Genomic DNA, 26,182 nt, shown 5'->3' with positions numbered 1-26,182 from the left:
TTAAAGGGTTAACACTGACTCTCTCCCTCAGTCTGTCGGGGTTTAAAGGGTTAACACTGACTCTCCCTCAGTCTGTCGGGGTTTAAAGGGTTAACACTGACTCTCCCTCAGTCTGTCGGGGTTTAAAGGGTTAACACTGACTCTCTCCCTCAGTCTGTCGGGGTTTAAAGGGTTAACACTGACTCTCCCTCAGTCTGTCGGGGTTTAAAGGGTTAACACTGACTCTCCCTCAGTCTGTCGGGGTTTAAAGGGTTAACACTGACTCTCTCCCTCTGTCGGGGTTTAAAGGGTTAACACTGACTCTCCCTCAGTCTGTCGGGGTTTAAAGGGTTACCCCTCTCTGTCCCCTCAGTGTCTCCGGGTTTAAAGGGTTACCCCTCTCTGCCCCCTCAGTGTCTCCGGGTTTAAAGGGTTACCCCTCTCTGTCCCCTCAGTGTCTCCGGGTTTAAAGGGTTACCCCTCTCTGTCCCCTCAGTGTCTCCGGGTTTAAAGGGTTACCCCTCTCTGTCCCCTCAGTGTCTCCGGGATTAAAGGGTTACCCCTCTCTGCCCCCTCAGTGTCTCCGGGTTTAAAGGGTTACCCCTCTCTGTCCCCTCAGTGTCTCCGGGTTTAAAGGGTTACCCCTCTCTGCCCCCTCAGTGTCTCCGGGTTTAAAGGGTTACCCCTCTCTGCCCCCTCAGTGTCTCCGGGTTTAAAGGGTTACCCCTCTCTGTCCCCTCAGTGTCTCCGGGTTTAAAGGGTTACCCCTCTCTGCCCCCTCAGTGTCTCCGGGTTTAAAGGGTTACCCCTCTCTGCCCCCTCAGTGTCTCCGGGTTTAAAGGGTTACCCCTCTCTGTCCCCTCAGTGTCTCCGGGTTTAAAGGGTTACCCCTCTCTGCCCCCTCAGTGTCTCCGGGTTTAAAGGGTTACCCCTCTCTGCCCCCTCAGTGTCTCTGGGTTTAAAGGGTTACCCCTCTCTGTCCCCTCAGTGTCTCCGGGTTTAAAGGGTTACCCCTCTCTGTCCCCTCAGTGTCTCTGGGTTTAAAGGGTTACCCCTCTCTGTCCCCTCAGTGTATCCGGGTTTAAAGGGTTACCCCTCTCTGTCCCCTCAGTGTATCCGGGTTTAAAGGGTTACCCCTCTCTGCCCCCTCAGTGTCTCCGGGTTTAAAGGGTTACCCCTCTCTGTCCCCTCAGTGTCTCCGGGTTTAAAGGGTTACCCCTCTCTGTCCCCTCAGCCTCCCGCAGCTGAATGCTGCCATCGAGCTGGTCCAGGGGATTTGCTGTCAGTTGACCGAACGCAAAGACACGGCCATCAGAGAGGTCAGCAACACCTTCGAGGAACTGCAGCGCGTCCTCCATCAGCGCAAATCCACACTCATCACAGACCTGGAGGGAATGTGTAACAGCAAACGGAAGGTGAGAGGGTGGGGGCTGGGGGTGGGAGGAATTGTCCTTAGTGTCCAAAAAAGGTTAGGAGGGGTTATTGGGTTACGGGGATGGGGTGGAAGTGAGGGCTTAAGTGGGTCCGGTGCAGACTCAATGGGCCGAATGGCCTCCTTCTGCAGTGTATGTTCTATATTCTATGAAAGATCGATTCACTCCAGGAGGGATTGGATGAAGAAATAGGACTTGGGTATTTTTCAAACAAAACTTTATTGTGAATAACAATATTAAACCTAACTTCAAACCCAGAAAGAGCAGCGAACCCGGACACCTTAAAACTACCATTCAGAAAATACACATACAGCTCTCAATCCAGTTTAAATCAGCACGGCTGAAAGTAATACGCGACCTGACAAAGCTGGTTCTTGTGAGAATCCCTTCTTAATCCATCTGAAAGTCTTCAAATAGCTGCTTGACTTGATTAGTTTCAGCCTTTCCCTTGTCTCCAGACAAGGCTGCTCCATTTTTAAACAGTATCACTTTTAGCCTATCTCACTTGGACAGAATTATGGACTCGGAGTCAGGCTGATGGGAACTTGGCTTCCCTTTCTCTCAAAGCTGCCCCAAACTCGCTGCCTCTCGGCCTTTACTCGTGGGCACAGGAAAAACAAAGGCAGGGGAGAGATCGGACCTCACTTCCAAACACTTTCCTCCAGCCCGTGTCCCTCTTCACAAAATGGCCTTGTGCTCCCATCACTCACCTCATCAATTCCATCACCCTTAAATTACACACTAAAACCTTCCAATTGTCACAAATGATACAGGGCCTTGGTGAGGCCACGTCTGGAGTACTGTGTGCAGTTTTGGTGTCCTTATCTGGGGAAGGATGTTCGTCCTATCGGTGGCAATGCAGCGAAGGTTTACCAGACTGATTCTTGGGATGGTGGGACTGGCGAATGAGGAGAGAGTGACTTGTCCGTGCGCAGGAGCGCCGCTGCCTTTGTATGTTTTCAGGAGGCACTTCGGGCGAAGGGCATCAAAGGATCTGGGGGAAAGGCAGGATCAGGCTATTGAGTTGGGTTGTCAGCCAGGATCATAATGAATGGCACAGCACTTAGTCCTGCTATTGTGTGGATTCCATGTGTACCTGTCCTGGGGAACAAAGAACAAAGAAAATTACAGCACAGGAACAGGCCCTTCGGCCCTCCCAGCCTGCGCCGATCCAGATCCTTTATCTAAACCTGTCTCCTATTTTCCAAGGTCTACTTCCCTCTGTTCCCGCCCGTTCATATACCTGTCTAGATGCCTCTTAAATGATGCTATCGTGCCCGCCTCTACCACCTCCGCTGGTAAAGCGTTCCAGGCACCCACCACCCTCTGCGTAAAAAACTTTCCACGCACATCTCCCTTAAACTTTCCCCCTGTCACTTTGAAATCGTGACCCCCTGTAACTGACACCCCCACTCTTGGAAAAAGCTTGTTGCTATCCACCCTGTCCATACCTCTCATAATTCTGTAGACCTCAATCAGGTCCCCCCTCAACCTCCGTCTTTCCAATGAAAACAATCCTAATCTACTCAACCTTTCTTCATAGCTAGCACCCTCCATACCAGGCAACATCCTGGTGAACCTCCTCTGCACCCTCTCTAAAGCATCCACATCCTTCTGGTGATGTGGCGACCAGAACTGCACGCAGTATTCCAAATGTGGCCAAACCAAAGTCCTATACAACTGTAACATGACCTGCCGACTCTTGTACTCAATACCCCGTCCGATGAAGGCAAGCATGCTGTATGCCTTCTTGCCCACTCTATCAACCTGCGTTGCCACCTTCAGGGTACAATGGACCTGAACTCCCAGATCTCTCTGTACATCAATTTACCCCAGGACCCTTCCATTGACCATACAGTCCGCTCTTGAATTTGATCTTCCAAAATGCATCACCTCGCATTTGCCTGGATTGAACTCCATCTGCCATTTCTCTGCCCAACTCTCCAATCTATCTACATTTTGTTGTGTTCTCTGACAGTCCTCCTCGCTATCTGCAACTCCACCAATCTTTGTATCATCTGCAAACTTGCTAATCAGACCACCAATACCTTCCTCCAGGTCATTTATGTATATCACAAACAACAGTGGTCCGAGCACGGATCCCTGTGGAACACCACTAGTCACCTTTCTCCATTTTGAGACACTCCCTTCCACCACTACTCTCTGTCTCCTGTTGCCCAGCCAGTTCTTTATCCATCTAGCTAGTACACCCTGAACCCCATACGACTTCACTTTTTCCATCAACCTGCCATTGGAAACCTTATCAAACGTCTTACTAAAGCCCATGTATATGACATCTACAGCCCTTCCCTCATCAATTAACTTTGTCACTTCCTCAAAGAATTCTATTAGGTTTGTAAGACATGACCTTCCCTGCACAAAACCATGCTGCCTATCACTGATAAGTCTATTTTCTTCCATATTGAATAGATCCTATTCCTCAGTATCTTCTCCAACAGTTTGCCTACCATTTTCACAGGGACATGTCTGTCCTGCACTCTAATCAACCTTTCCTTAAAAGACTCCCACATTTCAAATGTGGATTTACCCTTAAACAGCTGCTCCCAATCCACATTCCCTAGCTCCTGCCAAATTTTGTTACACTCTGCCTTTTCCCAATTTAGTACTCTTCCTTTCGAACCCCTCTTGTCCTTGTCCATGAGTATTCTAAAACTTACGGAATTGTGATCGCTATTCCCAAAGTAATCACCGACTGAAACATCAACCATCTGGCCAGGATCATTCCCCAATACCAGGTCCAGTATGGCCCCTTCCCGAGTTGGACTATTTACACACTGCTCTAAAAAACTCTCCTGGATGCTCCTTACAAACTCTGCTCCACCTACACCTCCAACACTACACGAGTCCCATTCAATGTTGGGGAAGTTAAAATCTCCCATCACAACCACCCTATTGCTCCGACATTTTTCTATAATCTGTCTGCATATTTGTACCTCTACTTCACGCTCACTTTTGGGAGGCCTGTAGTAAAGTCCCAACAATGTTACTGCACCCTTCCTATTTCTTAGCTCTATCCATATTGCCTCAGTGCTCGAATCCTCCATCGTGCCCTCCTTAATCACAGCTGTGATATCATCTCTGACGAGTAATGCAACCCCCCCCCCCCCCCCCCCCCCCCCCCCCCCCCCCCCCCCCGGTCTACCTCCCTCTCTACCCCTCCTGAAGCATCTATACCCTGGCATATTCAGTTGCCAGTCCTGCCCTTCCCTCAACCAAGTCTCAGTAATACCAATAACATCATATTCCCAGGTACTAATCCAAGCCCTAAATTCATCTGCCTTACCTGCTACACTTCTTGCATTAAAACAAATGCACCTCAGACCACCTGTCCCTTTGAGTTCATCAACTTTTCCCTGTCTTCTCTTCCCCTTAGTCACATTGAGTTTATTATCCAGTACCTTACTGGCTTTAGCTGCTGCCTCTTTACTGACCTCTAACTTCCTAATCTGGTTCCCATCCCCCTGCCACATTAGTTTAAAACCTCCCCAACAGTGTTAGCAAAAGATTTTAGTAGCAAAAGACCCCCTAGGACATTGGTTCCAGTCCTGCCCAGGTGTAGACTATCCGGTTTGTAATGGTCCCACCGCCCCCAGAACCGGTTCCAGTGTCCCAATAATCTGAACCCCTCCCTCCTGCACCATCTCTCAAGCCACGTATTCATTCTGACCATTCTTGAGTTTCTACTCTGACTGTCTCGTGGCACTGGTAGCAATCCTGAGATTACTACCTTTGAGGTCCTACTTTTTAACTTATCTCCTAACTCCCTAAATTCTGATTGTAGGACCTCATCCCTTTTTTTTACCTATATCGTTGGTGCCTATATGCACCACGACAACTGGCTGTTCACCCTCCCCCTTCAGTATGTCCTGCAGCCAATCAGAGACATCCCTGACCCGAGCACCCGGGAGGCAACATACCATTCGGGAGTCTCGTTTTCGACCACAGAAACGCCTGTCTACTCCCCTTACAATTGAATCCCCTATGACTATAGCCCTGCCAGTCTTTTTCCTGCCCTTCTGTGCAGCTGAGCCAGCCACGGTGCCATGAGCCTGGCTACTACTGCCTTCCCCTGGTGTGTCATCTCCCCCAACAGTATCCAAAACGGTATACCTGTTTCGGAGGGAGATGGCCGCAGGGGACACCTGCACTGCCTTCCTGCTCTTTCTCTGCCTTTTGGTCACCCTTTCCCTGTCTCCCTCACCAATCCTAATCTGCGGTGTGACCAACTCACTGAACGTGCTATCCACAACCTCCTCAGCATCGCGGATGCTCCAAAGTGAGTCCATCCGCAGCTCCAGAGCCGTCGTGCGGTCTAACAGGAGCTGCAGCTGGACACACTTCCCGCACATGAAGAAGTCAGGGGCATCGGCCGCGTCCCTGAACTCCCACATTGAGCACGAGGAGCATAACACGTGTACACCTGTCCTGGGGAAGTTGGGGGTACAGTGTGTACCTGTCCTGGGGACTGTGGGGGTACAGTGTGTACCCGTCCTGGGGACTGTGGGGGTACAGTGTGTACCTGTCCTGGAGGAAGGTGGGGGTACAGTGTGTACCTGTCCTGGGGAAGGTGGGGGTACAGTGTGTACCTGTCCCTGGGGAAGGTGGGGGTACAGTGTGTACCTGTCCTGGGGAAGGTGGGGGTACAGTGTGTACCTGTCCTGGGGACTGTGGGGGTACAGTGTGTACCTGTCCTGGGGAAGGTGGGGGTACAGTGTGTACCTGTCCTGGGGACTGTGGGGGTACAGTGTGTACCTGTCCTGGGGAAGGTAGGGGTACAGTGTGTACCTGTCCTGGGGAAGGTAGGGGTACAGTGTGTACCTGTCCTGGGGACTGTGGGGGTACAGTGTGTACCTGTCCTGGGGTAGGTGGGGGTACAGTGTGTACCTGTCCTGGGGAAGGTGGGGGTACAGTGTGTACCTGTCCTGGGGAAGGTGGGGGTACAGTGCGTACCTGTCCTGGGGAAGGTGGGGGTACAGTGTGTACCTGTCCTGGGGAAGGTAGGGGTACAGTGTGTACCCATCCTGGGGACTGTGGGGGTACAGTGTGTACCTGTCCTGGGGAAGGTGGGGGTACAGTGTGTACCTGTCCTGGGGACTGTGGGGGTACAGTGTGTACCTGTCCTGGGGAAGGTGGGGGTACAGTGCGTACCTGTCCTGGGGAAGGTGGGGGTACAGTGCGTACCTGTCCTGGGGACTGTGGGGGTACAGTGTGTACCCGTCCTGGGGACTGTGGGGGTACAGTGTGTACCTGTCCTGGGGAAGGTGGGGGTACCGTGTGTACCTGTCCTGGAGAAGGTGGGGGTACAGTGTGTACCCATCCTGGGGAAGGTGGGGTACAGTGTGTACCTGTCCTGGGGACTGTGGGGGTACAGTGTGTACCTGTCCTGGGGTAGGTGGGGGTACAGTGTGTACCCATCCTGGGGAAGGTGGGGTACAGTGTGTACCTGTCCTGGGGAAGGTGGGGGTACAGTGTGTACCTGTCCTGGGGAAGGTGGGGGTACAGTGTGTACCTGTCCCTGGGGAAGGTGGGGGTACAGTGTGTACCTGTCCTGGGGAAGGTGGGGGTACAGTGTGTACCTGTCCTGGGGACTGTGGGGGTACAGTATGTACCTGTCCTGGGGAAGGTAGGGGTACAGTGTGTACCTGTCCTGGGGACTGTGGGGGTACAGTGTGTACCTGTCCTGGGGAAGGTAGGGGTACAGTGTGTACCTGTCCTGGGGAAGGTGGGGGTACAGTGTGTACCTGTCCTGGGGAAGGTGGGGGTACAGTGTGTACCTGTCCTGGGGAAGGTGGGGGTACAGTGCGTACCTGTCCTGGGGAAGGTGGGGTACAGTGTGTACCTGTCCTGGGGACTGTGGGGGTACAGTGTGTACCTGTCCTGGGGTAGGTGGGGGTACAGTGTGTACCCATCCTGGGGAAGGTGGGGTACAGTGTGTACCTGTCCTGGGGAAGGTGGGGGTACAGTGTGTACCTGTCCTGGGGAAGGTGGGGGTACAGTGTGTACCTGTGCCTGGGGAAGGTGGGGGTACAGTGTGTACCTGTCCTGGGGAAGGTGGGGGTACAGTGTGTACCTGTCCTGGGGACTGTGGGGGTACAGTGTGTACCTGTCCTGGGGAAGGTAGGGGTACAGTGTGTACCTGTCCTGGGGACTGTGGGGGTACAGTGTGTACCTGTCCTGGGGAAGGTAGGGGTACAGTGTGTACCTGTCCTGGGGAAGGTGGGGGTACAGTGTGTACCTGTCCTGGGGAAGGTGGGGGTACAGTGTGTACCTGTCCTGGGGAAGGTGGGGGTACAGTGCGTACCTGTCCTGGGGAAGGTGGGGGTACAGTGTGTACCTGTCCTGGGGAAGGTGGGGGTACAGTGCGTACCTGTCCTGGGGACTGTGGGGGTACAGTGTGTACCTGTCCTGGGGAAGGTGGGGGTACAGTGTGTACCTGTCCTGGGGAAGGTGGGGGTACAGTGTGTACCGTGTGTGTGTACAGTGCGCACCATGTGTGTGTACATTGTATGTACCATTTGTGCATAACGTGTATGTGCGTACATTGTGTGTACAGTGCGTACATTGTGTGTACAGTGCATACATTGTGTGTGCGTACATTGTGTGTACAGTGCATACATTGTGTGTGCGTACATTGTGTGTGCGTACATTGTGTGTGCGTACATTGTGTGTGCCATATGTGTGTACAGTGGTCTCTGTGATAACCAGCTGTATCGTCATTGTAATTGGAGTTAAAGACTTCTCTGGCACCATGTCCACCATAGTGGTGCCTTGGTAATCTCGTGGTTTGAACATTGGGGACTTTCCATGATCTGATATTATAATGGAGAAACTGGCTCCACACAGAGAGGTGACGGGTGAATTTAGTGATCATACTGTCCTGGAGGGGTTTGTGGACGATGTAGACATCCCTGCTCAGGAGAGGGGACAGCTGGCTGCAGATGGGATCCAGCAGATCTGTTTCCTGCCCTGTATTATATACTTCTCACTGAAGATTTTTCTGCCCCCGCAGAGTTTAATTTCCTCTGAGCTAACATTCAAGATCACATTTTGTCATTGTGCTTTTGTCAATTGTCTTTGAAGAGTGCCCAATCTTTCTGACTTTTTGGTTTTCATTTCTTCATTTGCTCTTTGTGCATGTGATGTTTTTCCAAAGTTCCTTCCAAATGTGCAATTGTTGCCTTTAGCCCTGCAGCCTCATTCTCGTACCTCCAAGCTTCCTCCAGAATAGTGAGCATTCCTCCGCTCTCTCTGAAACTGTTTTGTTAGTTCTTTCAGAATGACGTTAAATTAATTTTGTCTCGTTTCATACTCTGACCTAAGGGATCCTTGCAGTGTGTGAAGGCCCATGAACAGCCTCTCCTTATTGTTGCAAAGCTCAAGTACTTTTCTCTTTGGTTTTCTTGTAAGTTACTAACTTCCCGTTGAGTTTATTCTGCTGTTCTACTGTGAAGGAATTCTTATTCCTTCATGCTGCTGAAAGGTATTGGACTGTGTTTGAATCTGATCCTGAAGGACTCTCTTTGATTAACAATGGGTTTGTTCAAATGGCGTTTCTGACCGAATTAGTAAATGGGGCTCCTCTGGATTGGCTGCAGCCTGGATGTTGAATCACCCTTGGAGGCTCTGGACTCTGTGTGTTGAAGCTGGACTTCCAAGGGAGGTTTATGGAAACTTCTGCCTTCAGCTTCCAGGCTCTTCTCTGTAGCTTTGTCTGGTGAATTCTCTCAGCATCTGTCACTTCAGTCTGAGTCTCTTTTAGTTCAGAATCTGATCAAATGTTCTTTTTAGATTTCAGCATTCTTATGAGGTTGAGAGTTTAGATGCTGAGTGACCACCATGTTGCGATGATGTTACAAGTTAGCTAGGAAGGACCTAAAGAGAGAGCTAAGAAGAGCCAGGAGGGGACATGAGAAGTCTTTGGCAGGTAGGATCAAGGATAACCCTTTCTATAGATATGTCAGGAATAAAAGAATGACTGGGTAAGAGTAGGGCCAGTCAAGGACCATAAGACCATAAGACATAGGAGTGGAAGTAAGGCCATTCGGCCCATCGAGTCCACTCCGCCATTCAATCATGGCTGATGGGCATTTCAACTCCACCTACCAGCATTCTCCCCGTAGCCCTTAATTCCACGCGACATCAAGAATTTATCTATCTCTGCCTTGAAGCCATTTAGCGTCCCGGCCTCCCCTGCACTCCGCGGCAATGAATTCCACAGGCCCACCACTCTCTGGCTGAAGAAATGTCTCCGCATTTCTGTTCTGAATTTACCCCCTCTAATTCTAAGGCTGTGCCCACGGGTCCTCGTCTCCTCGCCTAACGGAAACAGTTTCTTTGCGTCCACCCTTTCTAAGCCATGTATTATCTTGTAAGTTTCTATTAGATCTCCCCTTAACCTTCTAAACTCCAATGAATACAATCCCAGGATCCTCAGCCGTTCATCATATGTTAGACCCGCCATTCCAGGGATCATCCGTGTGAATCTCCGCTGGACACGCTCCAGTGCCAGTATGTCCTTCCTGAGATGTGGGGCCCAAAACTGGACACAGTACTCCAAATGGGGCCTAACCAGAGCCTTATAAAGGCTCAGTAGCACATCGCTGCTTTTATATTCCAACCCTCTTGAGATAAATGACAACATTGCATTCGCTTTCTTAATCACAGATTCAACCTGCATGTTTACCTTTAGGGAATCCTCGACTAGCACTCCCAGATCCCTTTGTACTTTGGCTTTATGAATTTTCTCACCGTTTAGAAAGTAGTCTATGCTTGGATTCTTTTTTCCAAAGTGCAAGACCTCACATTTTCTCACGTTGAATTGCATCAGCCATTTCCTGCACCACTCTCCCAAACTGTCTAGATCCTTCTGCAGCCTCCCCACTTCCTCAGCACTACCTGCCTGACCACCTAACTTTGTATCATCGGCAAACTTCGCTAGAATGCCCCCAGTCCCTTCATCCAGATCATTAATATATATGGTGAACAGCTGCGGCCCCAACACTGAACCCTGTGGGACACCGCTGGTCACCGGCTGCCATTCCGAAAAAGAACCTTTTATCCCAACTCTCTGCCTTCTGTCAGACAGCCAATCCTCAACCCATGCCAGTAGCTCACCTCGAACACCATGGGCCCTCACCTTACTCAGCAGCCTTCTGTGTGGCACCTTATCAAAGGCCTTTTGGAAATCCAGATAGACCACATCCACTGGGTTTCCCTGGTCTAACCTACTTGTGACCTCCTCAAAGAATTCTAACAGGTTCGTCAGGCACGACCTCCCCTTACTAAATCCATGTTGACTTGTTCTAATCCGACCCTGCTCTTCCAAGAATTTAGAAATCTCATCCTTAACGATCGATTCTAGAATTTTACCAACGACCGAGGTTAGGCTAATTGGCCTATAATTTTCCATCTTTTGTCTTGATCCTTTCTTGAACAAGGGGGTTACAACAGCGATCTTCCAATCGTCCGGGACTTTCCCTGACTCCAGTGATTTATGAAAGATCTCAACCAACGCTTCCGCTATTTCTTCAGCCACCTCCCTCAGAACTCTAGGATGTAGCCCATCGGGGCCAGGAGATTTGTCAATTTTAAGACCTTTTAGCTTTTTTAGCACCATCTCTTTTGTAATGGCAACCATACTCAACTCAGCCCCCTGACCCTCTATAATTTTTGGGCTATTACTCATGTCTTCCACTGTGAAGACAGACGCAAAGTACTTATTAAGTTCTCCAGCCATTTCCTCGTCTCCCATCACTAGCCTTCCGGAATCAGTTTGAATTGGCCCAATGTCTACTTTGGCCTGTCGTTGTTTCTTATGTATTGAAAGAAACTTTTACTATCATTTCTTATATTACTGGCTAGCCTGCCTTCATATTTGATCCTCTCCTTCCTTATTTGTCTCTTTGTTAACCTCTGTTTGTTTTTGTAGCCTTCCCAATCTTCTGATTTCCCAGTGCTTTTGGCCACTTTATAGGATCTCTCTTTTTCTTTGATACATTTCCTGACCTCCTTTGTCAGCCATGGCTGTCTAATCCCTCCCTGGATAATCTTTCTTTTCTTGGGGATGAACCTCTGTACAGTGTCCTCAATTATGCATACAAACTCCTGCCATTTTTGCTCTACTATCTTCCCCACTAGGGTCTGCTTCCAGTCGATTTTCGCCAGTTCCTCTCTCATGCCCTCGTAATTACCTTTATTTAACTGTAACACCATTACATCCGATTTTGCCTTCTCTCTTTCAAACTGCAGACTGAACTCAACCATATTATGATCACTGCTCCTAAGTGTTCCCTTACTTTAAGATCTTTTATAAAGTCTGGTTCATTACATAGCACTAGGTCCAGAATAGCCTGCTCCCTTGTGGGCTCCATGACAAGCTGTTCCAAAAAGCCATCTTGTAAGCATTCCATGAATTCCTTTTCTTTGGATCCACTGGCTATGTTATTTACCCAATCCACCTGCATATTGAAGTCCCCCATGATCACCGTGACCTTGCCTTTCTGACATGCCTTTTCTATTTCCCGGTACATGTTGCGCCTCTGGTCCTGACCACTGTTAGGAGGTCTGTACATAACTCCCATTATGGTTTTTTTGCCTTTGTGGTTCCTCAATTCTATCCACACAGACTCCACATCATCCGACCCTATGTCGACAGTAGTGGGAAGTTGTGCGTAGAGTCCGAGGAGATAGGAGAGGTGCTAAATGAGTATTTTTCATCAGTATTCACACAGGAAAAAGACAATGTTGTCGAGGAGAATACGGAGATATAGGCTACTAGACTAGAAGGGCTTGAGGTTCATAAGGAGGAGGTGTTAGTGATTCTGGAAAGTGTGAAAATAGGTAAGACCCTTGGGCCAGATGGGATTTTTCCTAGGATTCTGTGGGAAGCTAGGGAGGAGATTGCTGAGCCTTTGGCTTTGATCTTTAAGTCATCTTTGTCTTCAGGAATAGTGCCACAAGACTGGAGGATAGCAAATGTTGTCCCCTTGTTCAAGAAAGGGAGTAGAGACAACCCCGGTAACTATAGACCAGCGAGCCTTACTTCTGTTGTGGGCAAAGTCTTGGAAAGGTTTATAATAGATAGGATGTATAATCATCTGGAAAGGAATAATTTGATTAGAGATAGTCAACATGGTTTTGTGATTGAGTTTTTTGAGAAGGTCATCAAACAGGTGGATACGGGTAAAGCAGTTGATGTGGTGTATATGGATTTCAGTAAAGCATTTGATAAGGTTCCCCACGATAGGCTATTGCAGAAAATATAGAGGCATGGGATTCAGGGTGATTTAGCAGTTTGGATCAGAAATTGGCTAGCTGTAAGAAGACAGAGGGTGATGGTTGATGGGAAATGTTCAGACTGGAGTTCAGTTACTAGTGGTGTATCACAAGGATCTGTTTTGGGGCCACTGCTGTTTGTCATTTTTATAAATGACCTGGAGGAGGGTGTAGAAGGATGGGTGAGTAAATTTGCAGATGACACTAAAGTCGGTGGAGTTGTGGATGTTACAAGTTACAGAGGGACATAGATAAGCTGCAGAGCTGGGCTGACAGGTGGCAAATGGAGTTTAATGCAGAAAAGTGTGAGGTAATTCATTTTGGAAGGAATAACAGGAAGGCAGAGTACTGGGCTAATGGTAAGATTCTTGGTAGTGTGGATGAGCAGAGAGATCTCGGTGTCCATGTACATAGATCCCTGAAAATTGCCACCCAGGTTGAGAGGGTTGTTAAGAAGGCGGACAGTGTGTTAGCTTTTATTGGTAGAGGAATTGAGTTTCGGAGCCATGTGGTCATGTTACAGTTGTACAAAACTCTGGTGCGGCTGCATTTGGAGTATTGCGTGCAGTTCTGGTCTCCACATAAGGATGTAGAAGCATTGGAAAGGGTACAGAGGAGATTTACCAGGATGTTGCCTGGTATGGAGGGAAGATCTTATGAGGAAAGGCTGAGGGACTTGAGGCTGTTTTCGTTAGAGAGAAGAAGGTTAAGAGGTGACTTAACTGAGGCATACAAAATGGACAGTGAGAGCCTTTTTCCTCGGATGGTGATGTCCAGCACGAGGGGACATAGCTTTAAATTGAGGGGAGATAGATATAGGACAGATGTCAGAGGTAGGTTCTTTACTCAGAGAGTAGTAAGGGCGTGGAATGCCCTGCCTGCAACAGTAGTGGACTCGCCAACACTAAGGGCATTCAAATGGTCATTGGATAGACAGATGGATGATAAGGGAATAGTGTAGATTGGCTTTAGAGGGGTTTCACAGGTCGTCGCAACATTGAGGGCCGAAGGGCCTGTACTGCGCTGTAATGTTCTATGTTGGTTACAGATTGAGTTTGTTGAAGAATTCTTTATAGATTTCTATGTTAGCATCAGTGATGGGCAAACCCCGAGAAACAGTTTTTCAGGATAGAATTAATAGCCGCATTGATTAGAGGAGCTCTATGGATTTCTCATGGGGAAATGATGTTTATCTAACCCACTGGAGATTTTGGAGAAGTTAACAGAGAGGGTCGATGAGGGAAATGCTGTGGATGTGGTGTACATGGACTTTCAGATGGGCATTCGTTACAGTGCCACACAACACATTTGTGAGAAATGTTATGGTTCATGAATTAAAGGGGCCATTGGCAACATGGATATAAAAAACTGGTTGAATAACAGGAGGAAGAGAGGAATGGTCACTGGATAGTTTTCGGGTTGGAGGAAGGTTTGTAGTGGTGTTCCCCACGGGACAGTATTGGGACCCTTGGGACTGGATTTTCCGCACCCTGAAGCCGGAATCTCATTCAGCGATGGGGCGGAGAATCCAGTTTCCTGCATTAAATCGAGTCCGGCGCCGGTTCATAGATTCTCTGTCCCCGAAAAGCGGTCACCGCCCCCGACCGGCCAACCGAACTCCCGATGGCGTGGACCCACTGTTCGTGATACCCGTGTGGCGGCTGCAGACTCAGTCCGGGGGCAGTGCGATCAGAGGGCGGGGGGGGGGGGGGGGGGGGGGCGCATTCAGGACCGGGCTATTTTTGCGCGGGGTCGGGCGAGCGGCCGATCGGGGTCACTCTTTCCACAGTCCAGGTCTGCTGTCTGAGTCTGCCATGGAGCACGGCGCAGCCACTGCCCTGCCAGCCCCCCGCCCTGCCAGCCCCCTGCCCTGCCAGCCCCCTGCCCTGCCAGCCCCCTGCCCTGCCAGCCCACTGCTCTGCAAGCCCCCTGCCCTGCCAGCCCCCCGCCCTGCCAGCCCCCCGCCCTGCCAGCCCCCCGCCCTGCCAGCCCCCTGCCCTGCCAGCCCCCTGCCAGCCCCCTGCCCTGCCAGCCCCCTGCCCTGCCAGCCCCCCGCCCTGCCAGCCCCCTGCCCTGCCAGCCCCCTGCCCTGCCAGCCCCCCGCCCTGCCAGCCCCCGCCCTGCCAGCCCCCCGCCCTGCCAGCCCCCCGCCCTGCCAGCCCCCTGCCCTGCCAGCCCCCCGCCCTGCCAGCCCCCTGCCAGCCCCCTGCCCTGCCAGCCCCCTGCCAGCTCCCTGCCCTGCCAGCCCCCTGCCAGCCCCCCGCCCTGCCAGCCCCCTGCCCTGCCAGCCCCCCGCCCTGCCAGCCCCCTGCCCTGCTAGCCCCCCACCCTGCCAGCCCCCTGCCCTGCCAGCCCCCTGCCCTGCCAGCCCCCTGCCCTGCCAGCCCCCTGCCCTGCCAGCCCCTGCCAGCCCCCTGCCCTGCCAGCCCCCTGCCCTGCCAGCCCCCTGCCAGCCCCCTGCCCTGCCAGCTCCCTGCCCTGCCAGCCCCCTGCCCTGCCAGCCCCCCGCCCTGCCAGCCCCCGCCCTGCCAGCCCCCCGCCCTGCCAGCCCCCCGCCCTGCCAGCCCACTGCCCTGCCAGCCCCCTGCCCTGCCAGCTCCCTGCCCTGCCAGCTCCCTGCCCTGCCAGCCCCCCGCCCTGCCAGCCCCCCGCCCTGCCAGCCCCCCGCCCTGCCAGCCCCCTGCCCTGCCAGCCCCCTGCCCTGCCAGCTCCCTGCCAGCCCCCTGCCCTGCCAGCCCCCTGCCAGCCCCCTGCCCTGCCAGCCCCCTGCCCTGCCAGCCCCCTGCCCTGCCAGCCCACTGCCCTGCCAGCCCCCTGCCCTGCCAGCCCCCTGCCAGCTCCCTGCCCTGCCAGCCCCCTGCCAGCTCCCTGCCCTGCCAGCTCCCCGCCCTGCCAGCCCCCCGCCCTGCCTGCCCCCTGCCCTGCCAGCCCCCCGCCCTGCCAGCTCCCTGCCAGCCCCCTGCCCTGCCAGCCCCCTGCCCTGCCAGCCCCCTGCCCTGCCAGCCCCCTGCCCTGCCAGCCCCCTGCCAGCCCCCCGCCCTGCCCGCCCCCTGCCCTGCCAGCCCCCCGCCCTGCCAGCCCCCTGCCAGCTCCCTGCCCTGCCAGCTCCCTGCCCTGCCAGCTCCCCGCCCTGCCAGCCCCCCGCCCTGCCTGCCCCCCGCCCTGCCAGCCCCCTGCCCTGCCAGCCCCCCGCCCTGCCAGCCCCCCGCCCTGCCAGCTCCCTGCCCTGCCAGCCCCCTGCCCTGCCAGCCCCCTGCCCTGCCAGCCCCCTGCCAGCTCCCTGCCCTGCCAGCCCCCTGCCCTGCCAGCTCCCTGCCCTGCCAGCCCCCTGCCAGCTCCCTGCCCTGCCAGCTCCCTGCCCTGCCAGCTCCCTGCCCTGCCAGCTCCCTGCCCTGCCAGCCCCCCGCCCTGCCAGCCCCCCGCCCTGCCAGCCCCCCGCCCTGCCAGCCCCCCGCCCTGCCAGCCCCCCGCCCTGCCAGCCCCCTGCCCTGCCAGCCCCCCGCCCTGCCAGCCCCCCACCCTGCCAGCCCCCCGCCCTGCCAGCCCCCTGCCAGCCCCCTGCCCTGCCAGCCCCCCGCCCTGCCAGCCCCCCGCCCTGCCAGCCCCCCGCCCTGCCAGCCCCCCGCCCTGCCAGCCCCCTGCCAGCCCCCTGCTCTGCCAGCCCCCCGCCCTGCCAGCCCCCCGCCCTGCCAGCCCCCCGCCCTGCCAGCCCCCCGCCCTGCCAGCTCCCTGCCCTGCCAGCCCCCTGCCCTGCCAGCCCCCCGCCCTGCCAGCCCCCCGCCCTGCCAGCTCCCTGCCTCCTCCTCCCTCCTCCTGCCTATGGCCCGAGGGCCCCCTGGGTTGCTCATTCGGATAGAGGGAGTGAGGTTGAGAGGTATTGCTGACCTCTGGTGTTGGCACTAATGGATGCCAACAAGCGCCTGCACCAATGGAATGTGGTTCCTGCAGCCGGAATGTGGATCCGGACAGGACAAACCTCGTGCTCCAAGGTGTCCAGGGAGCGGCCTCCCTCACTGCATCAACCTCACTGGTTTGGAGTGTCGGCACAATCACCTCGGAGGACACACTCCTCCATTCTGCCTTTCAAACGGAGGACTGTCACTGACAAACATTCCTGAGGTTTCCGACTTTGTCTTTGGAGTGGCAGCAATGGCGGCCAGATTGGGGCCAGAGGGTCAGCAGGTTCCTGCTTCCTGCCATCCTCCAGGTACCTTCACCCTGGGAAATTGCTGCCTTGGCCTGTGGTAGATCAGAGTGAGAGAGGTGCTGAGCAGGCTGAGAGCTGGCCCTGCCCTAAAGCGAGGGCCCGCTGCGGTGTGTATGTGCTGCTGGAGGGGGTGGGAGAGCCCTGAGACGGGGCTTCAAGGTCAGGGGCTGTCAAATCATCGTCCGCCTTGGTGTCGGGGTCCTTGCTGGGGGTTGCCCAGATGGCCTCTTTCTGCACTGTATGTTCTATGTTCTGTGGGTGTGAGTGTGTGAGTTGAGTGTGATGTGCGGTGGGTGTGAGTGTGCGATGGGTATAGGTGTGTGTGTGAGTTTAGTGTGATGGGTGTGTGGTGGGTGATGAGGGTGTGTGTGCGCGCGATGGGTGTGAGTGTGTGCGATGGGTGTGAGTGTGTGTGTATATGTGCGAGTGTGTGTGTATATGTGCGATGGGTGTGTGTGTGCGGTGGGTGTGTGTGTGTGTGCGGTGGGTGCGTGCGTGGTGGGTGTGTGTGTGTGTGCGATGGGTGTGAGTGCGGTGGTTGTGTGTGAATGTGCGATGTGTGTGTGTGAGAGTTGTGTGTGAATGTGCAATGGGTGTGTGTGAGTTGTGTGTGAATGTGCGATTGGTGTGAGTGTGTGCGCGATGGGTGAGTGTGTGTGCGCGATGGGTGTGAGTGTGTGTGCGCGATGGGTGTGAGTGTGTGCGCGCGATGGGTGTGAGTGTGTGCGCGATGGGTGTGTGTGTGTGCGCGCGATGGGTGTGAGTGTGTGTGCGCGATGGGTGTGTGTGTGCGTGATGGGTGTGAGTGTGTGTGCGCAATGGGTGAGAGTGTGTGCGTGCGATGTGTGTGTGAGTATGAGATGGATGTGTGTGTGAGTTTGTGAATGTGTGATAGGTGTGTGTGTGTGCGTGCGAGGTGTGTGTGTGCGCGTGCATGTGCGTGCGACGTGTGTATGTGCGCGATGGGTGTGTATGTGCGCGCGATGGGTGTGTATGTGTGCGCGATGGGTGTGTATGTGCGAGCGATGGGTGTGTATGTGCGCGCGATGGGTGTGTGCGTGACATGGGTGTGTGTGCGTGCGTGCGATGGGTGAGTGTGCGTGCGATGGGTGTGTGTGCATGATGGGTGTGAGTGTGTGCGCGATGGGTGTAGTGTGTGTGTGCGATGGGTGCAAGTGTGATGGGTGTGCGATGGGTGTGTGCGTGACATGGGTGTGTGTGCGTGACATGGGTGGGTGCGTGCGTGCGATGGGTGAGTGTGCGTGTGATGGGTGTGTGTGTGCATGATGGGTGTGAGTGTGTGCGCGATGGGTGTGAGTGTGTGCGCGATGGGTGAGAAGTGTGTGCGTGCGGTGGGTGTGCGCGGTGGGTGTGTGTGTGTGTGGTGGGTGCGTGCGCGGTGGGTGTGTGTGTGTGTGTGTGTGCGATGGGTGTGAGTGTACGGTGGGTGGGAGTTGTGTATGGGTGTGTGTGTGTGTGCGTGTGCGCGACGGGTGAGAGTGTGCGTGCGCGATGGGTGAGAGTGTACGGTGGGTGGGAGTTGTGTATGGGTGTGTGTGCGCGATGGGTGTGTGTGTGCGCGATGGGTGTGTGTGTGCGCGCGATGGGTGTGAGTGTGCGCGCGTTGGGTGTGTGTGCGCGATGGGTGTGAGTGTGCGATGGGTGTGTGTGTGTGCGCGATGGGTGTGAGTGTGCGATGGGTGTGTGTGTGAGTGTGCGATGGGTGTGAGTGTGCGATGTGTGTGTGTGTGCGCGCGATGGGTGTGTGTGCGCGCGCGATGGGTGTGTGTGTGCGCGCGATGGGTGTGAGTGTGCGCGCGTTGGGTGTGTGTGTGTGTGCGCGATGGGTGTGAGTGTGCGATGGGTGTGTGTGTGCGCGTGATGGGTGTGAGTGTGCGATGGGTGTGTGTGTGAGTGTGCGATGGGTGTGAGTGTGCGATGGGTGTGTGTGAATATGCGATGGGGGTGTGTGTGTGTGCGGTGGGTGTGAGTTGTGTATGGGTGTGTGTGTAAGTGTGCGATGGTGTGTGTGCGATAGGTGTGTGTGAGAGTGTGCAATGGGTGTGTGTGTGCGGTGGGTGTGAGTTGTGTATGGGTGTGTGTGTGCGATGGGTGAGTGTGTGCGATGGGTGAGTGTGTGCGCGATGGGTGTGAGTGTGCGCACGATGGGTGTGAGTGTGCGCGCGTTGGGTGTGTGTGTGTGTGCGCGATTGGTGTGAGTGTGCGATGGGTGTGGGTGTGTGTGCGATGGGTGTGTGTGAGTGTGCGATGGGTGTGTGTGAGTGTGCGATAGGTGTGTGTGAGTGTGCGATGGGTGTGTGTGTGAGTGTGCGATGGGTGTGTGTGTGAGTGTGCGATGGGTGTGTGTGTGAGTGTGCGATGGGTGTGTGTGTGAGTGTGCGATGGGTGTGGGTGTGTGTGCAATGGGTGTGTGTGAGTGTGCGATGGGTGTGTGTGTGAGTGTGCGATGGGTGTGTGTGTGAGTGTGCGATGGGTGTGTGTGTGAGTGTGCGATGGGTGTGTGTGTGTGAGTGCGATGGAGAAGATCCTTCCTCCTCTCTGGGGAGTGGATGTTGGCAGTGGCCATTATTGCCACCATCTGCCGCACGTGGGTTTCTCACATTGAGACGGGCCCGCCGTGTCCGGGGGTGTTCGGGGGGGTGTTCCGGAGGGGTGTTCCGGAGGGGGTGTTCCGGGGGGTGTTCGGGGGTGTTCCGGGGGGTGTGGGCGAATGTCGGGGGTCACAGTGATAGCTTCCCCATGACAATGTGCCAGCGGTGTGCAGGGGCGGCCTTGCAGAGCACCACCCCGGTCACAACAAGGTGATGGCGGGATGGGCGAATCAGAGGCTGTCGAGACACGGGGCGGTGTGGAACCTGGCGTGTGCACGGAATGTTTTTCATTGATGTCCGGCACTATAGGGTGGGAAAACGGGAAAGCCCACGTCAGAGCCCACGTCAGCTCCACAATCCTCATTTGAGTGGCTGGTGTCAATCCCAACAAGAGGTAAAGCGAGGGAGAAATGAGGTGGATGATGTAGTGGAGAGGAGGGGGTACAGCAACTCGATCAGAGCAGATGGTCCAATTACAATAAAGGGACAGAGGGAATGCTAATCGCTGTGTGAGGGACGATAGAAGGTGCTGGTGCCACAAAGGGCGGATGGCAGAATGTGGTACTGGGTTGAAAGGTCAGTACTCAGTGAAAGCAAAATTAAATGACGAGTGACAGATCAAAAAATAAAAACGGGGTCAAGATGGAGGCGAAAGGTCACCGTTGAAAGTTGTTGGACTCGGTGTTGGGGCCTGATGGTTGTAACGTGCCGAATCGGAAGATGAGGTGTTGTTCATTCAGTTTGTGTTGGGCTTCACTGGAGCGTTACAGCAAGCCAAGGACAGACATGAGAGCGAGATGCTGAGTTAAAATGGCGAGTGACTGGAAGCTTGGAGACATCTTGCGGACTGAGCGAAGGCGTTCCACAAAACAGTCACTCAATTTGTGTTTAATCTCCCCAATGTGCAGTAAACCCAATTCAACACGGTATCACGGTGGTTAGCACTGTTGCTTCAGAGCACCAGGGTCCCAGGTTCGATTCCCTGCTGGGTCACTGTCTGTGCGGAGTCTGCATGTTCTCCCCGTGTCTGCGTGGGTTTCCTCCGGGTGCTCCGGTTTCCTCCCACAGTCCAAAGATAATAATAGTCGCTTATTGTCACGAGTAGGCTTCAATGAAGTTGCTGTGAAAAGCCCCTAGTTGGTAAATCAGGGGCTGGTTTAGCTCACTCAGCTAAATCGCTGGCTTTGAAAGCAGACCAAGGCAGGTCAGCAGCACGGTTCGATTCCCGTACCAGCCTCCCCGGACACGGGATGTGGCGACTAGGGGCTTTTCACAGTAACTTCATTGAAGCCTACTCGTGACAATAAGCGATTTTCATTTAAGTTTAGTTGCCACGTTCCGGCACCTGTTCGGGGAGGCCGGTACAGGAATTGAACCGTGCTGCTGCCTTCTTCTGCATTGCAAGACAGCTATTTAGCCCACTGTGCTAAACCAGCCCCTATGGGCAAGTTAGGTGGATTGGCCATTTTAAATTGTCCCTTAGTGTCCAAAAGGTTAGGTGGGGTTACTGGGTTATGGGGATAGGGTGGAGGTGTGAGCTTAAGTAGGGTGCTCTTTCCAAGAGCCGGTGCAGACTCGATGGGCCGAATGGCCTCCTGCACTGTAAATTCTATGAAATGAAATGCTGTTTCATCTGAGAAGAGTGTTTGAGGCCTCGGTAGAGGGAGGGAAACGGGCAGATACTATTTTGCGATTGCAGGAGAAGCTGATGTGGGAAGAGAATTGGGAGTTTGGTTGGAAAACTAATGTTTGTTGTTTAACCTCCCCCACCCCCAGGTCCTCCAGACACAATTGGAGTATCTGCTGCAGGGTCAGGAGAGAATCCGGAGCAGTTCGGAGTTCACAGAGCAAGCGTTGAGCCAAGGTTCAGAGACTGAGGTGCTGCTGGTGAAGAAGCAGATGAGTGAGACTTTGAACGAACTGGCTGGCCAGGACTTCCCACTCCAGCCTCAGGAAAATGATCACCTGGATTTGAGAGTGGAGACAGACGGGGTGAAGAAATCTATCCAGAATCTCGGGGTCCTCATCACCACCAGTGCCATTGCTCAGCAGACAGTAGCTACAGGGGAGGGTCTGCGTCATGCCCTGGTTGGCCAGCCGACAACCGTTACTGTGACAACCAAGGATAAAGATGGGGAGCTGGTGAAAACTGGCAATGCCATCCTGCAAGCCGAGATCACAGCCCCGGATGGCAGCTTTGCTGAGGGAGAGATTGTGGACAATAGAAATGGGACGTATGAGTTACTCTACACACTAAAGACAGAAGGAGACTTTACGCTCTCTGTAACTCTCTATAATCAACCGGTCAAAGGCAGTCCCTATAGAGTGAGAGCCACCAAACCCTCTGATGCCGCACATTCCCCTGATGATGTCAAACGCAGGGTGAAGTCTCCCAGTAGTGGACACATTCGGCAGAAAGCTGTGCGACGGCCAGCCAGTATGTACAGCGCTGGCAAGAAAAAGGAAAATCCCATCGAGGACGAGCTAATTATCCGGATCGGTGAGTGTCTAAAAATCTTTAATGGGAGGGAGTCCCTGGCCGGGTCACAATATGTTGCCCAAAGTTAACACCGGCACAACTGTTACCTCATTTGTCACCTTGACCCGAGGATGAAGTCCATCTGGACCCGGAGACTTGTCAGTCACGGCTCTGTTTGTTCAGTAAAGCTTCCCTAATGATTGTAATTTTACCAAGTTCCCCTCTCTCTTCCATCTCCTGATTCCAGCTATTACTGTATGGTGAAGACAATCAAAATATTTATCCATTCTCCATTTCCTTAGTGTCTACTATTAACTCCCCATTCTAACTCAAGAGGGCCAACATTCACTTCACAATTTTCCTGATTAGGTCCCTGGAGAAACTCTTGCTATCTATTTTTACATTTTAGCTATCTTCCTCTCAGAATTTCTCCTCTACCCTTTTAGTCATTTTATGCTGTTCTTTATATTCTGACCATCTGACCTGCCGCTCCTCAAGTTTGAAGCTTTATTTAACTTCTTTAGTTAACCACGGATGGTGGGTCTTTAGAATGTGTCTTCATAGTAGGAATATATTCAATCTGCGTATTCTGAAATATCCTCTTAAATGCCTGCCACTGCTCCTCGATTGATCCATCTCTCGCCCGTGTATCAGCTCATGCCAGCTGGCACACCTTTCATGCCCACAAAGTTTCCTTATTTAAGTTTAAAACATTAGTCTTAGACCCACTCTTCCCCCTTTCAAACTGGATGCAAAACTCAATCACATTGTGGTTGCCGCTACCTTGGGCTGTTTTTACTCTGTGGTCACTAATTAATCCTGTCACGTTACACAAGATTGAGTCCAATAAAATCTGCGCTCTTGTTTTTCCAGAATGTGCTCTAAGAAACTCTCACGCATTCAGAGAATTCCTCATCCACACTCTCGCTGCCAACCTGATTTTTCCAGTTGATACATAGAACACTACAGCGCAGTACGGCGTAAACGGCGTCATGTTTCTCGACCGCGTCATCATGGCTTCAGGAGCAGCGATTCTGACCCCTACAGGGGGCCAGCACAGCAATGGAGCGACCCACGCTGCTCCAGCTGCCAATCCCTGGCATCAGATGGGCGCCGCGGGTCTGCGCATGCGCAGTGTGGCCGGCACCAACCCGCGCATGCACAGTGGGGCCTGCGTGATTGCCGCGCATGCGCAGTGGGGCCGGCGCCAACCCGCGCATGCACAGTGGAGCCTGCGTGGTTAGCCGCGCATGCACAGTGGAGCCTGCGTGGTTAGCCGCGCATGCGCAGTGGGGCCTGCGTGATTGCCGCGCATGCGCAGTGGAGCCTGCGTGATTGCCGCGCATGCACAGTGGAGCCTGCGTGGTTAGCCGCGCATGCGCAGTGGAGCCTGCGTGATAGCCGCGCATGCGCAGTGGAGCCTGCGTGATTGCCGCGCATGCACAGTGGAGCCTGCGTGGTTAGCCGCGCATGCGCAGTGGGGCCGGCGCCAACCCGCGCATACGCAGTGGGGCCTGCGTGATTGCCGCGCATGCACAGTGGGGCCGGCGCCAACCCGCGCATGCACAGTGGGGCCTGCGTGGTTAGCCGCGCATGCGCAGTGGCTTCCTGCTCTGTACCGGCCCCGACGCAACACGGCGCAGGCTACAGGAGCTGGTGCAGAACAAAAGAGGCCCCCAACCCGAGAGGCCGGCCCCCGGATGGCCATCCACGCCAAGGTCCCGCCAGATAAGACCAGTTGTGAACGGCGCCAGCGGGACTCGGGTTTTTTGTACGGCCGCTCGGCCCATCCCGGGCGGAGAATCGCCGGGTGGCCCCGTAGAGCAGCCCCGACTGGCACCACACCCTCTCCAATGGCGCTGATTCTCCGGAGAATCGCGGACTGACGTCGGGGCGGCATCGCGCATTTCCCGCCTGTCCCGGCGATTCTCTGGCCTGGCCCAGGCTGAGAGAATCCTGCCCCATGTCTCTGGCCTGGCCCAGGCTGAGAGAATCCTGCCCCATGTCTTTGCTGTTTTCATAAAGTGCAGTGACCCTAACACGAGAGAACAAAGAACAAAGAAAAGTACAGCACAGGAACAGGCCCTTCGGCCCTCCAAGCCCGTGCCGACTATCCTGCCCGACTAAACTAAAATCTTCTACACTTCCTGGGTCCGTATCCCTCTATTCCCATCCTATTCATGTATTTGTCAAGATGCCCCTTAAATGTCACTATCGTCCCTGCTTCCACCACCTCCTCCGGCAGCGAGTTCCAGGCACCCACTACCCTCTGTGTAAAACACCCGCCTCGTACATCTCCTCTAAACCTTGCCCCTCGCACCTTAAACCTATGCCCCCTAGTAATTGACCCCTCTACCCTGGGGAAAAGCCTCTGACTATCCACTCTGTCTATGCCCCTCATAATTTTGTAGACCTCTATCAGGTCGCACCTCAACCTCCGTAGTTCCAGTGAGAACAAACCCAGTTTATTCAACCTCTCCCCATAGCTAATGCCCTCCATACCAGGCAACATCCTGGTAAATCTCTTCTGCACCCTCTCTAAAGCCTCTACATCCTTCTGGTAGTGTGGCGACCAGAATTGAACACTATACTCCCAAGTGTGGCCTAACTAAGGTTCTATACAGCTGCAACATGACTTCCCAATTCTTATACTCAATGTCCCGGCCAATGAAGGCAAGCATGCCGTAAGCCTTCTTGACTACCTTCTCCACCTGTGTTGCCCCTTTCAGTGACCTGTGGACCGTGGGTAACTCTGCTGTCTTCCTCCCTCGAGTCCAAAGAACAGCAATTCACCTCTGTATCTATCTCCTCTGCCAGTTCCCTGAAACTGTTTCTACTGCTTTACTGACTCGAAAATACTTCAAATTTGCTGTCGGCCCAATTATGCAGCGTTGCCACATCAACCACACTCCCCTCTCTGTTGTCTCATCAAAAACTCCAGCGAGTTAGACACGATTTTCCCTTAACAAATCCATGCGACTCCTTAATTAATGCACATTTTCCCAAGTGACTGTTTGTTTTAACTGGATCATTTTCTCCCTCAACAGAATTGTGGGAAATGGATTCTCACATTTCTCACATTGCTGCTTGCGGGATCTTGCTGTGTGTAAATTGGCAGTTGCAATTCACACATTCCCAGTGACTATACTTCAAAAATGCATCATTGTCGGTGGAGCACTTTTCAAAACATCATAGAATCCCTACAGTGCAGAAGTAGGCCATTCGGCCCATCGAGTCTGCACCGACCCTCCAAAAGAGCTATCTACCCATGTTCACCACCCCCCTGCCCTGTCGCGGTAACCCCTCGCTTTGTTCACGGCCAATCCACCTAACCTGCACATCTTTGGACTGTGGGAGAAACCGGAGCACCCGGAGGAAACCCACGCACACACGGGGAGGATGTGCAGACTCCCCATAGACAGTCACCCGAGGCCGGAATTGAACCCGGGTCCCTGGGCTGTGAAGCAGCAGTGCTAACCACTGTGCCATCGTGCCGTCCTGGCCAACACATGCCTATGAAAGGTCCAATAAAAATGCAAGTCTTTCTTTTGTTCGTGATCTCTGTCTTCAAGCAGGAAAATAATCTTCCTGACTTATAAATTCACCTCAGCTGAACTCCATGAGAACATGTACAATCTAGAGAAGAATCTCGTGTCTCTCATTTGTTATCATAACTAAAATCCTCCTCAGCACTGGGATCTGCCCTCTCAATCTCTGCCATGTCCTTTCAAAGGCTTTGGGCAATGGTATTCTATTCTGAAATCTATCTGACCAGGAGGGGATCCTGACAACTGGAATAAGATTTAATTGATTTCTTCTCCTGATGAAGGTGCGATGGGGAAGAAGTTTTGATTTTTTATCCCTCATTTCCCTGAGGCTCTGAGTGGGAACCTGTCGTGGTCGATCGCTGTCCTCGCTGTCGTGATCGATCGCTGTCCTCGCTGTCGTGATCGATCGCTGTCCTCGCTGTCGTGGTCGATCGCTGTCGTGGTCGTTCGCTGTCGTGATCGATCGCTGTCCTCGCTGTCGTGGTCGATCGTTGTCCTCGCTGTTGTGATCAATCGTTGTCCTCGCTGTCGTGATCGATCGCGGTCCTCGCTGTCGTGATCGATCGCTATCCTCGCTGTCGTGATCAATCGTTGTCCTCGCTGTCGTGGTCGATCGTTGTCCTCGCTGT

General features: G+C 53.7%; 1 protein-coding gene across 1 annotated transcript; it reads left to right on the top strand.

Moving 5' to 3' along the window:
- Positions 1–1,194: 1,194 nt before the first annotated feature.
- On the top strand, positions 1,195–22,138 carry LOC119977847 (tripartite motif-containing protein 2-like). Its single transcript, XM_038819095.1, has 2 exons — positions 1,195–1,394; positions 21,303–22,138. Exons 1-2 carry the CDS (start codon positions 1,374–1,376, stop codon positions 22,092–22,094), a joined length of 813 nt encoding a protein of 270 aa, XP_038675023.1. The 5' UTR covers positions 1,195–1,373; the 3' UTR covers positions 22,095–22,138.
- Positions 22,139–26,182: the final 4,044 nt, after the last annotated feature.

The sequence above is a fragment of the Scyliorhinus canicula genome, chromosome 14 (assembly GCF_902713615.1).
Source record: "Scyliorhinus canicula chromosome 14, sScyCan1.1, whole genome shotgun sequence".
In the NCBI taxonomy this organism is placed as follows: Eukaryota; Metazoa; Chordata; class Chondrichthyes; order Carcharhiniformes; family Scyliorhinidae; genus Scyliorhinus; species Scyliorhinus canicula.
The sequence above is the reverse complement of the archived record's forward strand: the minus strand, read 5'-3'. Positions and strand labels throughout refer to the sequence as shown.